The 16588-nt window shown below is 30.3% G+C and overlaps 1 protein-coding gene across 1 annotated transcript; it reads right to left on the bottom strand.

Moving 5' to 3' along the window:
* Positions 1-682: 682 nt before the first annotated feature.
* Positions 683-14518, bottom strand: LOC114269025 (protein NRT1/ PTR FAMILY 5.2). The gene is made up of 4 exons (XM_028210286.2): positions 14030-14518; positions 10048-10265; positions 2408-2979; positions 683-1787 (listed from the first exon to the last, which is right to left on the bottom strand). Exons 1-4 carry the CDS (start codon positions 14142-14144, stop codon positions 905-907), a joined length of 1788 nt encoding a protein of 595 aa, XP_028066087.2. The 5' UTR covers positions 14145-14518; the 3' UTR covers positions 683-904.
* Between the last annotated feature and the right edge of the window lie 2070 nt (positions 14519-16588).

Genomic DNA, 16588 nt, shown 5'->3' with positions numbered 1-16588 from the left:
CAACAATTTATTTGATGATCTGTTGTGAAAACTATTTTGATAAGACTGACACGACTCCTTTTGGCATTTGACCCCTGTGATTGCGGTTTGATGTTATACACTTTTGTTCAAGTTATGTGGCTTGTTGTCTACTGGGAAGACATTCTAATGGTTGTAGTTTGTGTGTGGTAAAGATGTTGGGTGCAACGCTAATGTTCGTGCCACTGAGCAATAAGACCAACCAGTAGGATAGGGTGAGATCGACGTTGTCTCTCAGTTTACTGAAAGTAATCCCACAAGGACCTTATGTGAAGTTTATTCGTTGATTGTTGATACTATGTGCCAATATTGTAGCATAATATCATTGTGACACTCTTTTTGGACTGACTGGAATAGTAAAGCCATGGAATCATAGAGTTATCTACAATGTTGTTGGATGGTGTAAATTTGATTTTGTACAGTGAGACCCACTCTTGAAATATATCTCAACATTTCAATGTTTTTTCTGGATATATGTCTGGGTACCTAGCATTGCTGTAACTGTTGAGTTATGGGCTGTAGAATTTTGATAAAAACAGGTTTGTTCAAATATTGGTGAATTCCCAAGAGAGTCTTGCAAAAAACAAGTTTTCAAGTTAATGCATTCCCTGTTTTGGAAAACACTTTCAGAGCAATTCAATGACAAGACAACCACTTCCATGCCTTTACATGACAATATTTAATTCCTTTTCCTTTCAACAAGTGTAAACACAATTCATTATAGTGAGGCAAAAGAAAATCCTACATACAGTGTCCCCCAAAACCAATCACCCCAACTAGAACCAACCAATTGACACCTCATCAAGAACCATCTCTTGACTGGTTTGTCAAAGTTGGAAATCTTGTTACAATCTTTTCATCTTCCCCAATTCACATGATCACAAACCTAAGCCACTGGCTCTGCTATAGTAGGCACCACATGTGTTGATCCACCACCCAATTCTTGTCTAAGAACTTCCATTGAATCCGATACTTCAGCCTTATATACATAGAACTTAGTCATGAAAAAGAAAAAAATCAAATTCAAGAAGTTGAGTATCAAGAAAAACGCGTAATAGTAGTCAAGATGGGAAGCATTGAGGTTGTTCAAAATCCACCCTTTTTTGTGACCATGGTCCTTTGTGACATGAGCAACCGTTGAGAGAAGAAAGCTACTAAGGAAGTTCCCAATCCCTAGACTAGTCATGGAATAGGAAGTTCCAAGGCTCTTCATGCTCTCTGGCGCCTGATCATAGAAAAACTCAATTTTGGCCACCTCTAGAAACGCATCTGCCGTGCCCATAAGCACAAATTGAGGAAGTAAGACGAAAATGGTTAGAGGCACTTGTCCCCCATTTACTAAACCATGACTTTTGGCTACGCTAAGCCGGTACCTCTCAGTTAGGGATGCAATTAGCATAATGATGATGTGGAGGACCATCCCAATTCCCATTCTTTGAAGGAGAGTGATGCCTCTAGGGTTTTTAGTCAATTTTCTCATTATCTTGACAAAGTATTGGTCATATAACACCACACAGATAAGCATTGAAATTGTTACGAATCCAGCTAAGCTGGCTGCCGGTATTTTGAAGCCACCAACATTTCTGTCTAGGGTTCTGCCTTGCTTGACAAAGAGTGTGTTGACTTGTGCAATCATGGTGCTTGGAATGAATGTGGCAATTAGGATCGGTATCATTCTTAGCATTTGTTTGGTCTCCTCTACTTGAGTTACTGAACATAGCATCCATGGACTAGTAGAACTTGTCCTTACACAAGCTTTGTTGAGGAACCTGCATAAATAAACTGATGATATTTAGATCATCCCAAAAAAATTAACAATAAAATTATCTGGGGCTGCATCTTGGTCTCCAAAAGCTAATGTAATGTAATTATTAATGTTGCTAATTCTGTTTTATTTTTTGGAATTACAAAATGTAGGACACATGTTTTTGTTTTTTGTTCCATTTTTGCGACAAAAATAAAAATAAAAATTACGCACATATGGTTTCAAAACAAATAAAATTAAAAGTAACAAAATATTTTTTGTTGAGTTGCTAGAGTGGCCAAAGGAGAAAATTGGCTAGAGGGGAAGTGCCTAGGGGTTGCTAGAGTGGGAGGAGAGTTGGCAGAGGAGAGGGAGGGAATGTAAATTTATTTTCAGAATAAGTGAAAACGATTTTTTTTGTTTTCAAAATTTTTAAAAACTATTGCCATTTTCGGCAACAAAAACAATTTAGCAAAAACACTATCGCTTCGAATTTTCAAGGTTATTGAAACATTAAACATTAAACAAAAAAGAAAAGCATTATCAAACATATCCTAATTCTAAATTTTTTTAAAAGATTAGATACAAACCAAGTAACATATCTACCATTGTACAAAATAGTAATTTTAAAGGATAGATGCAAACCTCAAGGTTGGTGTGGAATCAATCCTATACTTCCCTTTCTTGGTATACTCTTCCAAATCAAGTTCATAGAGGTCTTTAGGGTCACTAGGAATGGGTACCCTCCACTTCCTTAGGGCTGCCACTATGACCCTACCCATCCTTGTGAAGGGACTCCCAGTGGGCACCTTATGCCTATAATAGGGTGTGCCAGCTAGAAAAATCAAAATGGATATGGCAAGGCCCGCGGTCGGAAGCCCATATCCCAAAGCCCAACCCACATTGTCTTGAATGTACACAAGAATTGTGTTGGCAAAGAGTGTCCCAAAGAAGATACTGAACATCCACCAGTTGAAGAAGGAAAGTTTATGGGCCTTCTCCTTGGTCTCGAACTCATCGAATTGGTCCGCCCCGATGGTCGAGATGTTGGGCTTTGTGCCGCCGGTCCCAACGGCTAATGTGTAGAGTGCACCATAAAATAGGGCTAGTTGGAATGTTGAGGCCTTTTTGCAGTTGGCAAAGTTTGGGTCTGGGTGTGGGCAGTGAGGTGGTCTAAGTCCAGAGACTGAAACTGTCATGGTTAGTAGTGACATGCCCTGCAAATTAGAATAAAAAGGCCCAATTTGTCAAATGTTGATCAATAGTACATTTTGACAAAATTTCAATTTTTTTCTCTAATAAAAAACAAGCCGTAACTATTTACCTGCAAAAATATTCAGAAAAGTGTCCAAAATTTAAATGTATGAAATCAAAATTATCTGCATTTTTTGAGTAATTTTCTAGCTCCGTAGCATGGACAAGTTAAAGAAATAAAGCAAAGATAGAAATATAGGTTTCATTTTGATTTCTTAGTCCAACAAGACATTTTCCCTCTTTTTCTTCCTACCGCTTACACATGGGCCTTGTTTGGTGTAGTTTATGGAATTGCTTACAATTTTTTTTTCTTTTTTTAAATTTGTGTTATAGTGTTTGATATAACTTTTGCTTACAATTTATGAGACAAAAAATAACTTATATAATTTTTAAAAAACACTAATTATTAATTGAAAAGATACTTTTAACTTTTTTTTTTCTAATTATCACATTTCAACATACAAAAAATTAGACCAAACACATCCACAATAACAACTCTCCCATACATAACAAGAGTAGGCATGTAAATTTCGCCCACCGGACCAAGCCCGGCCTACTCTAGTCTGCCTTGGAAAAGCTCAACCCGATTTATTGTCTTAACTTGACTGGGTAGCTTAATGCTGTGTTTGGTTGGGGGATTTGAGGAGAGATTTGAAAAGAGAAATAGAAAAGATAGGTAAAATGTGAATAAAATATGTCTATATTTCACCTAGTTTCACACACTTTTTTCCTTTCCCTTTCCAAATCCCTCCCCGAATTCCTCAACCAAACACAGCGTAAGGGCCAACCTATGTGATGGACTTAAGCACTTGTTTGGGGTGATATATTTTATATCATTTTTTTATTTTATTTGAATCACATTAATTTCTTATTTGAGTTATATTACCTTTTTATCATCATATTGTACAGTTTTTTTCGTAAAAAGTCAAAATATATATATATATATATGTCCTATACACTTTTTTTAATGCACTAATAAGTATTAAAATATTTATTTTATCCCAACACTTTTTTAGAATATTGATAGATAAAAATGGAGTACAACTAAGAGGTAAATAAGTTTGTTCAATCTCGTAAGTCTCCCAAAAAAATATTTAAAATCCGAGGGAGGGCTGGACAAAAGCATCAACCTCCGGACCATGGGCTGGGCCTAGGCCTAGGCCCAATAGTTTTGGAAATTGGCCTGGGCTGGATGGCGCAAACATGTCTTGCTCTTGCACAAGCATCCAAGCCTTCACTGTGGAAACTCAAAGCCACTTGGGCCTATTAGCTTCTTTTGTTCTTATCCTAATATAAGATTTAAATAAGTGCATTTTTGACTTTTTATGAAATATGGGTTGGGTATAAATTGGGTTTTAAGTAATGTGATAGAGAAGTGATATAACTTAAATAAGATGATATGACTTAAATAGGATAGTGACTTTTTGACTTTTTTTGGTTATGCCAAACCAAGTCTCATTATATAATAATAAGGGTTTATTACACTTTCTATTCTTAAACTATCACTAAATTATCTACTTAATTTATGAACTGTCAATTGAGTCTGCTCGGTCCCTGGCTCCGTTTGATTAGAAAGAAAATTTGGTAGAAAGTGAAAGTAAAAGAAAATGAAGTGAAAGAAAAGAAATAGAAAAAAATATATATTTTCTTGCAAGTATTTGATTAAGATAAAAAATTTGTAAGAAAAAGATCAAAAAATTAAAAAATTTAGTCATAGATAACTTGCACATTTAATTTTTCTTGTATTTTCTTGTATTTTTTGCAAGAAATAAAAAAAATTAGTTACAATACTAATATGGCTTGTACAAGAAAGTTAATTTTTTTTCATACTTTCCATTACTTTCAAGCTAAACAAACTCGTAAAAGTTAAATTATTTTCTCTTTCTTTCACTTTCTACATATTTCATTCTAAACGAATTGAGCCTAAAGTATATACATTAAAATTCATTTAATTTCTAAAAATCTATTAAGTCACTAAAGTATTTAATTCAAATCTATTTAGTCCCTAAAAGAATTACAAAAATAAAATATAAGCTGATAAGTGTTATAAATTAATAAAAGACCTTCTCTAATTAAAATATAAGCTTTTTATCTAATATTATATACCGGATTTCATTTATATTTCTTATTAATTGTTTTTAAATTTTTTGCTAAATTCTTTTTAATAATTTAATTAATATATTATTTTGTTCTATTATAAATCTTAGTGAAGTGATTCAAATTATCTAGCTCTATATTTTCAACATGTTTAATACTTACATAATTTTATTGGCAAGACTGAGCAACAGACTCTGATACTAATTTAAACACACAATGAAAAAAATTCTTTTTAAAAACAAAATAGAAATTTAAGATTTTTTTGAAATAAAATCTTAACTTGATAGAGGCTTTTACTAATTTATAAGGCTTATATTTTATTTTTGTAATCCTTTCAAGAACTAAATAGGTTTGAATTAAATATTTTAAGAACTTAATAGATTCAATTGATAGTTTAAGAACTAAATAGATTTTACTTTATAGGGTAAACTACCAATAGGTTATAAAGTTGGACTTAATTCTCATCAAGTCCTATTGAAAATAAGTCTTAGTAAAATCGTCGCTAAAAATAGTTTTTTATGATATTTTTTGCATATATCGCTAAAAATTGACAGTTAGTGACTTTTTTTTTTTCCTCACGATTTTGCATAAATTGTCATTAGAACTTACAGTTAGTAACGTTTTTCTATGACGGATTTTTAAATTATCATTGAAAGTTGAAAATTAGTGACTTTGTGATAAGATTTTCAAACCGTCGCTAAAATTAAAAATTAGTGATATTTTTTCATAGTATTTGATGAAAAACGTTATTAATTATCATCAGACCTATTAGACAATAAGTCTACCTATTAGAATCTATCTGTAAGTTCTCCTAATTTATATATGTTAGAAATTAAATAGATTCAATCAATAACTCTGAAACTAAGTCAATAATTACAGTAAAAAGTGTGATAAATCCTAATAATAATAATTGAAGATATTGGTAGATGTTTTGGGAAGATGGTAAAAAGATGACTTTTGATTTTTACCAAGCTTTTTGACTTTTTTGAAAAGTGATTTAGAAAGTTGGTAAAAAACTACTTTTGACTTTTTTGATTAATATTTATTTATGATGTCACATCACAATAGAATGACCAAATTACTCCCATCCAATTTAATAAATTTACATTTTCATCCATAGATAATCCTGAACAACATAAAAAATATCATTATAATTTCAAATATAACTTTTTAAGACTTCCTAAATGACTTTCATGTTAAAAAGCCAATCTAACTTTTTAATGGTCCTGTTTGGTACAGTTTCTTTCAGCTTATTTTAACTTTCAACTTAATTTAAGCTATTTTGATGTGTTTGGTTTAGCTTAACAATGCAGCTTATAGCTTTTTGTAAGTCAGAAATCAGCTTATTCTTTGAGTGGGGCAGAAAAAACTTAATTTATATGTCAAAAATTAACTTATGTTCATAATTATAAACTATAACAATTAAGGCATAAATTATAAGTACTTTCTTATCATTCTACCAAATAGCGCCAATCCCAGACTGCAAAACGCAGCTTTTAAACTTGGTTCGCAAATGGGCACATACTCAAGAATTGCGGCTTAGGTTTGATTATATAACTGTGGACTCTCAGACCTTGAAAACAGTGGTCCATTTTGTCACATACATAGGTGATATTAATTGTCAATGCTCAATGCACATATAGTCTATTATTATATGCTCATTTTGTAGTTTTGCAATCAAAGAAATCTTACCAAACTGTTGCCTTTATTAAAAAACAGAAATTCCATGTCAAACTTTCATATGCTAATAATACACAAATTCCAAGACATGTCATGCTCACTGACTTAAATAGTTAGGCAGCAATGCCACAATCTCAGACTAAATATATTATAAAAGTAACCGAAATAAAATATTAATGGTCTAAATTTATTTAAAATATGATCTCACAACAATAATTCTCTGTGTACCATTGATATGAAAATCTTGTTAACTTTATAGGACCCTAGACTTTTTCATAATTAAGATAATTATGCCTATAAAGTATTGTTAATGGTGTTATAAAATGAATGTAATTAATGTATAGTGTTCGGAGAGATATTACCGGGACGATAATAACTACGATTGGTGTGTGACATAATGACGTAGTATTCTTGAACATCAAATAATTTTTTCAATACATATTCACATGCACAACATAATTTTTCTAATAGCTAGATATTTTGAAATAGGATCTATATCTTGTGATCCGTGGTCTCAAGAATTTTTAGTGACAAAGAGAGTCAAGCCTAAACCATTAGAAGGAGCAAACTCCCAAGTAGGCCTCATCCACCGGCCAGACCTTTGAGAATATGTAATTGTTGTTCTATTGATTTAGTAAAATACTGGTTCAATTTGTTGAATTGATATTTCACGACAACAAAATATTTGAGACCTATTTGTTAAAGATTATAATTTTCTATTCATATTTATAGAATTTTTTGAAATTATAAATAAAAACTCGTTTGGTTTTTACTTTTTGTTTTCAAAAAATTATAAACAGTTTATAAAATTTATTAATTTATAAACACCAAAAAAGTTAATTTCACTTGTTTAATTTAATTTATTATTATTTTTTAAATTTTTTTTCTTGTCCTTCCATTGTTTTCGACCACCACCCATTGCTTATCACTATCGGCTACCATTGCCAATGTCCTTTGTCAACACCACCTCTAGCCACCGTCAATCACCTCTCACTCACCTTCGATCACCATCTTTCGCAATCGGCAACTATTTCCGGCCACCATTTCCAATAGTTGACAATCACTTATTTTCAAAATAAAATTTTAAATAGTTATGTGGCAAACACATTTTTAATTTTCATTTTTACTTAAAATAAATATAAATATATTTAATATTGTATGTAAATTAAAAATAATAAATCATAAACGTTTCCATAAGGCACTTTGACTTTAAATCATGCAATGAGTCCACTCCATTTGGCATGCAATAAAAGAATGCCGACTTAAGTCTAGGTAGGTTCAAGTTGATAAGTTCATGTGGTGAGGTAGAGTAGACCTGGCATTGGGTTGAATTTTGATTATATTAAGGTCATTATTTTTCAGACTCTTTCTTATTAAATTATATGACATGTCCACCCTTCTAACCCACCAATATAATAAATAAAATTTTGGTATCATGATTGAAACATAATCAATATTGTGATTGTATGTATATATGTGAATACATTGCATAGGTTTAAAAGAATCTAATTTTTAAAATGATTCTTGCTTTTGGTGGTTTCCAAGATCTTTCCAATCCAATTGAATTGGGTTTGGGTCAATTAGCTGATGCGGTCAAACCCAAACTACCTACTAGTAGGGTGCTTATGGATCCGTTTTGAACGGTTTGCTTTGTGATTTGGACTTGTTTATATATTTACGATTTCAGAAAAATTGAACCTATAACCGTTCGTAGTGCGAGTTATGATTTGTGTGGATAGACTTCGTGGATATGCGGACAGTTTGCGGATTGAACTTTTTCTTTTAAAAAATTATTTTTGGGCCGATTTTTCCCCATTTTCTAAATATTATTTTGCCAATAAAATCACATATTTCTTACCATAAAATCATAATTTTTGAATGAGAAGAAGATCCTTAAAAAACTCTAAATATCTATAATTACTTTAGAACATCAATAGATAATGAATTAAAATTTATAAAATTAAAAATACAACAAAATCAATTCTTAACACAAGCCTACTATGGAAGATCAAGATCTACGGTCCAAATTTTTTTTTAAAATAAAAAGAAAAAAGAAAAAAAAAGTATAAGTGCGAGCAAGTGTGTGCGGGTGCGGGTGCGGGTGCGGGTGAAACCTGCAATTTGCCCGTAACCCGAAACATGCCAATATTTCAAACCGCATCCGACCCTACTACAAGTTTGAAACCACCCGCACATGCGTGAATTGAATCAGATTAGATGCTTTTCATGAGTAGAATGACCTTATGATTAGGACTAGTTGATAATTATGGATGAGATTTTTGTTAGTCAATAATATTAAAATAATTAAATTTTGAAAAAAACTTTAAATATTATCTAATATCTCATTATTATATTAGTTTAATAAATTTCACTATTCAAGTTAATAAAAATGATCAGCAAAAAATTATAGCACCCCAATCATTTCTCTTCACATTCTTATGTCTCTCTATCCCAATGTTTCCTAGTCAAAAAAATAAATAATGAGATTTTTGTATTTTAAAAAATTTCATATCATTTTATAATCGACCATGCATTGAAACTAAGATTCTATTTAGAAATTAACTATTTTAATTTCTTACAAAAGGACATAACAAAATAGAAAAAGTGATATGATACCTTATTGGCACTTTTTGATTTTTGAGCATAGGCTATAAACCTACCTTCCCAAACGGAGCCTAAGGAACAAAAAATCCTTGGACCAAATTTGGTGATAGTAACGTTTTTACCATTTTATTGGAAAAATGACTAAAGAAAATGTTATAGAAACTAATATTCTTACAATTTTTTTTTACTTATTTATTTGTCATGTAATAATGAAATTTGATATTTGAAATGAGACCAACTCACTATAATAATAGGATAAATGTCACATTAATTAATAAACAAATTTACTAAAATTTATATATGTAGCATTATTATTTTTTTATAATTGCTAGCAACTAGCTAGCATTAGCTCAGTAATAAAAATTTATATATCTCATTAGGAGATTACTGTCCAACTTCTCCTACCATTTGATTTATTTAAAAAGCAGATTTATTAACAATTTTGTTATTAACACAAAAATCGATCACAAAAATAATGCATAGACAACGTTTTTTTAGACGTCGATAATCTCACGAATACATTTCATAAAATTATATCTACTTACTTACATATATATAATTCATTCTAAAATTGATTTTTGTGTTTTTCGACTTATGCAATTATTAATTGTAAGATGAAGAAGATGGTGATCGGGTGCAAGTAGACGTACCAAGAGATAAATAACAGAAGCGATCACAAACGTCCAATAACGGCCAAGATGAGCATCTGCCACGTAGGCACCCAAGATAGGGGTCATCCAAATAGTCCCAACCCAATTAGTGACGTTGTTGGATGACTTCACAGTCCCTTGATGAAGCTTATCGGTTAGATATACGACTAGATTCGATGAGATACCATAATATGCCATACGTTCAAATACCTCGTACACTGTCACCAAATCAAAACCAAATAATTATAAATTCATAAAAAAAAAAAAAAATTAAAAATTTATGAATTTTATCCTTATCTGATTTATTTATTTATTTATTTATTTTAAACTTACACTCATCAATTGTTATTTTTCCAAACAAAAATGGTCGATAGAAAGGGTCAACAATGATGACGATTGCTTAGCTGCCGTCTGATGTGCATAAAAAAAAGTGCATGTCACATAGAGAGAGATATGTGCAAAGTAGAGTGGACCCTTTGGAACTCTTGCAATTTTAAAATAAAATTTTCAAACTCCATAACAAATTTTAAATTTATTTTCTAAACCTAAAATATTATTTACTGATGTGTTTTGAAAATACAATTTTAAGTTTTGAATCGTATTATAAATATAAAAATGCTAATGACAGTCTATTGATTGTCAATAGTATTGATAGATGTATATAAAGTGTATCACTAAATATCGATATTGTACAAAAAAAAATAAATATATTATTGAAGTGTAAAATGGGTATTAGAGTTTGAGTTTTATTGGCCTTATTTAATCCATAAATTAATGGATATATTAAGCGATTGTTAGCTGCACTTTTTTCTTTTTCTTTTTTATTAGTGGCTTTTTAAAATGATTAAAGTATATTTTTTGACAAAAATAATTTTGTTAAATAAGTCAAAACTTTTTAATAAAATGGACTTTTCAACCAATAAGCTTCCACCAAATGAAGTCTAACTTGGATTTGGTAAAACAACTCCACAAAGATGATTGCTTAGCTACCATCTCATGTGCATAAAAAAATATAGGAAAAATTATATAAAAAAGAAAAATCACGATACAAGTCTTATAACAAAATAAATTTTTAAATTTTAATTTTATTAATTTAAATCTTAATTTTTTGATTTGTTTTTAATCTAAATCAGTAAGCTTTTTTTTTTTTAAGTAAAATTGCTATATAAATGTATTTTAATCATTAAATTCGATGAAAAATGATATTTTGGATATTTTACATAAATTTATATTGAGTTTAATGACTGAAATAACCTTTTTCTACAGGTTTTAATTAACAGAAGTAAATAAATGATTTAGATTGAAAAGAAATCAAAAGATTAATGTTTAAATTAATAAAATTAAAAACTTTTAACAAAAAATTGATAATATAATATTTAAGCCTGAAGATTATTATTATTATTATTTTATAATTTTTCAAAAAATATGTGTTTATATGTACAATAAAAAAATAAAGTGTGAAAATATCAAGAGACGTGCAAAAAGTAGAGGACATCTTTGGAAGAAGGGGAGGCCCAATTGAACTTTGAGGTTCGCTTTAATATTCAGACACGGAGATACACACGCAATAGAGTTTTGATTTGACACAAAAAGCACGACATATGAACGATTCATGTCTAAAATTTGACTATAATAGGTTTATTTTGGGTTAGCTTGTAGCATTTCCAACATTTATTTTTTTTTAAATCAAATTTAAGCAAGAATTTTATCAAATGTATAGCGTTCTAACGGATAATTCACATTTATGATTGGGTGGATATCCGGTCGGTTGACCGGTTTGTGTAAATTGATCAACACTTTCATGAGCAATTTTGTAAAAAGGAGGTTGTTTGGGAGGATATCCAAGAGGACTTTTGGTCCAATTATCACCTATAAATTTGATAAAAGGATAAAACTCTCTTGATTTGATGAAACAAGTAACTCTTTCCCTATTTTATATCAATTTAACGAAAGAATTGGAACTTACGTTTTAAGCATTTTTTATCAAATTTAAATTTGATGAAAGATCTGATGAAGCATTGGACACGCTCTTAGCAACAATTAGGAATTCGTTCTTTTTAGATAATTAAACTTGGTTAGTGCAATGGTTAAATGACTGTATTCTTGTTTTAAACTATCAACAATGATTTAGACTACTAAAAAATACATCACTAATAGCACTAATGCATTGGAAATGGAAACAAAAAAAAGAAACAAGACATAGAAAGTGGGCGAGACCCACTGCCATATCATTAGTGGTCCTTCTAATCCTCCATTTCTAGTGCTCCCAAACATTTTTCTTAAACTATTTACACTTATTTTAATATGTCTTCAGATTTAATATTTTAAAATTTTTACCTAATTTAATAATTGTAAATATTTTGAAATAGAAGAACGGAAGATATTTGAAGACAAAGGACACAAAAGAAGAGGAACAATGTTGGGATGACTATTTTTGCTTTCTTATCATAATTTGTTCATCATCTTATATATTAACATTAAATTGATTTAATGAGTCTCACCACTTATTCTTATTACTAATGGAATGTTGACGCATGAAATAATAAAGGATAAATTACACTCATCTCTCTTGAGATTTAGAAAAAATATAATTAACTCCATACTATTGATATAATTACACTGGTCTCCCTTGAAATTTTAATTCACATAACAATTAGATAATTTTTTATCAATAATTAGTTAGCCGTGTGAATGACAAAATGATATTATCATATATTTTCTACTAAAATAGAATTTGCATTAATTTCGATTACTTTAGTCTTATTAAAATCTAGTCAGCATAATTATATTAAAAAGTATAAGACTAGCTATATTTTTAAACCTCAAAAGAGTTGAGTGAATATAATTTACCCTAAATAAAATATAGTAAGAAGAGATTATCATTCCAGTATAATTGGGAAACTAGGACATCAAGTAAATATCGATTTTTTCATAAGTAAAAGTCTATTCTTAAATACCAAATTTATATAATAAAAGAAAATGCATTCAAAATGTCACGATAATAACATTTTTTAAATCAAGAATCTTGTTGATAAGTGATTCTTATTGAAGTGAGCGGTCTCAATTTATTTGTGCTTTTTTAAACTTCTCTTATTTGACTCCCCAACAAGTAGGAGGACTTATGGCCTGTCCAGAGAGAATTGTTACACACTAATCACTATTTCTTATATTTTTGTTTTTTGTTTTCTGTTTTTTATTTTATTTTATATATTACAAGAAAAGAGTTTCTGGATTGTTCATATGGAGGTACTATGTGGTTGAAAACTATAATGACAGGATGAGATAGTCCTGAGCCAACCACCTCCCTCAATAATAATAACTTTCGAAATTTAAAAAAATGAAAATTAAAGCAAATTAGACCTAGAAATGTGTTCTCTCCTCTTTGCTTTTCACTACATATAAACATGCTTCAAATTTAACTAGATTATTACTGGTTTAACTTCAAATCTTCATGATGGAAGATTGAATCTCACACACACACACACACACAAAAAAAAAAAAAAACTATCTTTCATCATTTTCTATAATGTTAGATTCACTAAACAACAAAGTTGAGAAAAAGAAAACACAATGAGAAATGAAGAAAATCTGCCAATTCTAAGAGATGGAGCAAACACCATTGGTGGCAACAGGATTGATTTTTTTTTTTTTAAAACAACTCTATAGTTTTCATAACTCCCACTAAACTACTAAACAAGGATCATCGGCAGAATGACTCATCTGTTTCTAAATTTCTCTATCCCTCTATTATAATCCACTTCTAACAATATTATTATGGTTCGAAATTCTCACCATATTATACTATTTTTGAAATATATTAGAACAAATAAGAAGAAGATTTGAGATCAGAAAATCGTTAGCCGCTTTCAATAATTATAAAGCCATTAGAAATGACAAGTGTCCTAAAAGATGTGGTGGCCATATGTGAGTTGTTTCCTTGTGGGTGATCATCAACTAGAGAGAGAGAGAGAGAGAGGGGTACCAACAACAAAGGAGCATGCCTTCCAACCACCTCTCTTGGACCTAAGGATAGGGTTCCCTTTGAGATCCACAGTTCCATCCTCTGTGTAACCAGCATGCCCTTCTTCAGTAGCCATAGATTTTGCTTAGTTCTTTGTCCTTTCTTGTTAGAGAGGACTCCCTACTAGTAAGTGTCCTGGAGCCAAACCCTTTTTATAGACCACTCCTTCCTTTACCCATAGTATCTCAGTCTTTGGATAATTACCAAAATGCCTTTGACTTCAGTTGTCTTTAGGTTCTTTGACTTCAGTTGTCTTTAGGTACATGAACCCATAGAGAAAAAATAAAAAATAAAAAATAAAAAAACAAAAGGAAAAAAAACAGAAAAAGAAAAGAGAGGACAGATTCCAGTATGAGATGCTTCTTTATTAAAAACTACAATCTCCTTACAAGTTGTTCATTAGATGACAAGGTAGATAATTTAGCTAATATGATATGATTGACGTCTACTGATAAGGTCACTCTTATTTTAGACTACATAAACCTCCTCTTTTTCAGTCCACATTTTTTTTGGGGTATTTTTCTTCTACAGCTGGCCTGCTTTGAACCATAATTTGGACTTTTTTTTTCTTCTTCCAGTTTTTCATGGAGGTAGTAGATTTGAGAGCTGCAAAATGGGTAGAGTTTTTTTATGCCTTCGTTCAACACAGTATATATTATTGTTTTGGGTAACTTAAACTATTGATCCCGTTAATTTGAATGAATATTTGGTTCAAAGTAGTGTTAATTTGAACGGAGTATTAATTTAAACAATTTAGTCCTTATATTTCAATTTTGTTACAATATGATTTATCTGTCATACGTTGTTAATATTTTGAAGGAAAAAAAAAATCATGTGAAAAATTAGAGAGATTAAGGGGTTGTTTGGGGTGTTCTAAATAAGTGTACTTTTTGTCTTTTTAGACTAAAAAATTGAGGTTGAAAATATGGATGTTTGGGTTAACTTTTTAACTTTTTATGGAAAAATGTGTAATAAAAAATTGTAAAAATTAATTTGTAGGGAAAAATTCGAACTGGGAGTTGTGCAGCCGTAATTATTGACTTTTGATAAGTAGTGTTAACTTTTTAACTTTTTAAGTAACTTTTTGACTTTTTGATTTTTTTACAAGTTCCCAAACTTGGCCTAAAGTGAAATTCAAAACAAACTATATAGATCACTGGTATAATGAATATTTGGTTTCTCTAATTTTACACATGATTTTTTTTCGTTCCAAGTTCTAATGGAAAATGACGAAAGGCCCCCATTTTAACAAAATAAAAAACATAAAGTTTAAATTATTCAAATTAAAACTCTGGGTATTAAAGTGACAACTCATTTAAACTATAAAGACTAATAGTGTAATTTACCCTATTATTTTTCACAATTTTAGTACAATGGATTTCACACAATGGCCCTGTTTGGTAGAGCTGTGGGAAAGTGCTTATAGCTTATGCCTTAACAGCTTATAACTTATAACTATGAACATAAACTGATTTCTGACTTATAAATTAAGCATCTCCTGCCCCACTCAAAGAATAAGCTGATTTCTGACTTACAAAAAGCTATAAGCTGCATTGTTAAGCTAAACCAAACACATCAAAATAGCTTAAATTAAGCTGAAAGCTGAAATAAACAGCTTTTAAGCTGCACCAAACAGGCACAATAATATTCAACGAATTGTGATTGTGTAGATTAGGTAGGTGATAAATATAACGAGCTAAAAAATGATAAATGTTGCATCATTATTAAGTCACATAGCATGTCCATGGGATTACATACAATGGGAAAATTGTTGGTATTCTGTAAATATGAAATTAGTTATACTATGTTAATTAGAGAAAGGGGGGACAACTTCTCTTTTGTGGATAACTAATCTGATTGAACTTCTAATCCCTTATTTCGGCCGACCAAATTCAGCAAGTTTTATAGAATGGAAAAATTATTTAATAATCTCAGAATATTATGTAGTCATATTCCAAGTCAATTCTCAATTATTTAGTCTTATGTTGTTCTCTCATTCCCAACATAAATTGTAGGCCTTTACCTTCTCTATCAATCAAAACCTTATGAAGTACCATATGTCCATACTTCAGAAATACAAAATAATCATCCAATAGAATGTTAGCTGGTTAATAAATGAGGTTAGAGAGTTTTCTGGAGAAGATAAAGATCGTAGTAGTGGGCTTGAATTTTGTTATTTGGTTTAGAGAGATGGATTAAGGTTTGGATTGGCATTGGTAGGAAAAATTATAAACAAGGAGATGAAGGTTAATTTCGCCATTTTGTTATGTCTGTTAACTTCATTTTAATTCTACCTCTCAGTGGTGGTCAATGTAATTTTTCAATACTAATGAAGTTAATTGTAATTTGAGTAATCAAGGCCAGTATAATTTGACACACCCAAAAAAAAAAAAAAAAAAAAAAAGATTTTACACCCTATAACAAACAATATATAGGCGCTGTTTGGGAACATGAGTTTCAGGCTATTATAGCCTAATTTTGAAAATCAACCCATAAGCCTACACTGTAGCAACTTTTTTC

Source organism: Camellia sinensis, chromosome 7 (genome assembly GCF_055761805.1).
Source record: "Camellia sinensis isolate YWXY chromosome 7, ASM5576180v1, whole genome shotgun sequence".
NCBI lineage: Eukaryota > Viridiplantae > Streptophyta > Magnoliopsida > Ericales > Theaceae > Camellia > Camellia sinensis.
The sequence above is the reverse complement of the archived record's forward strand: the minus strand, read 5'-3'. Positions and strand labels throughout refer to the sequence as shown.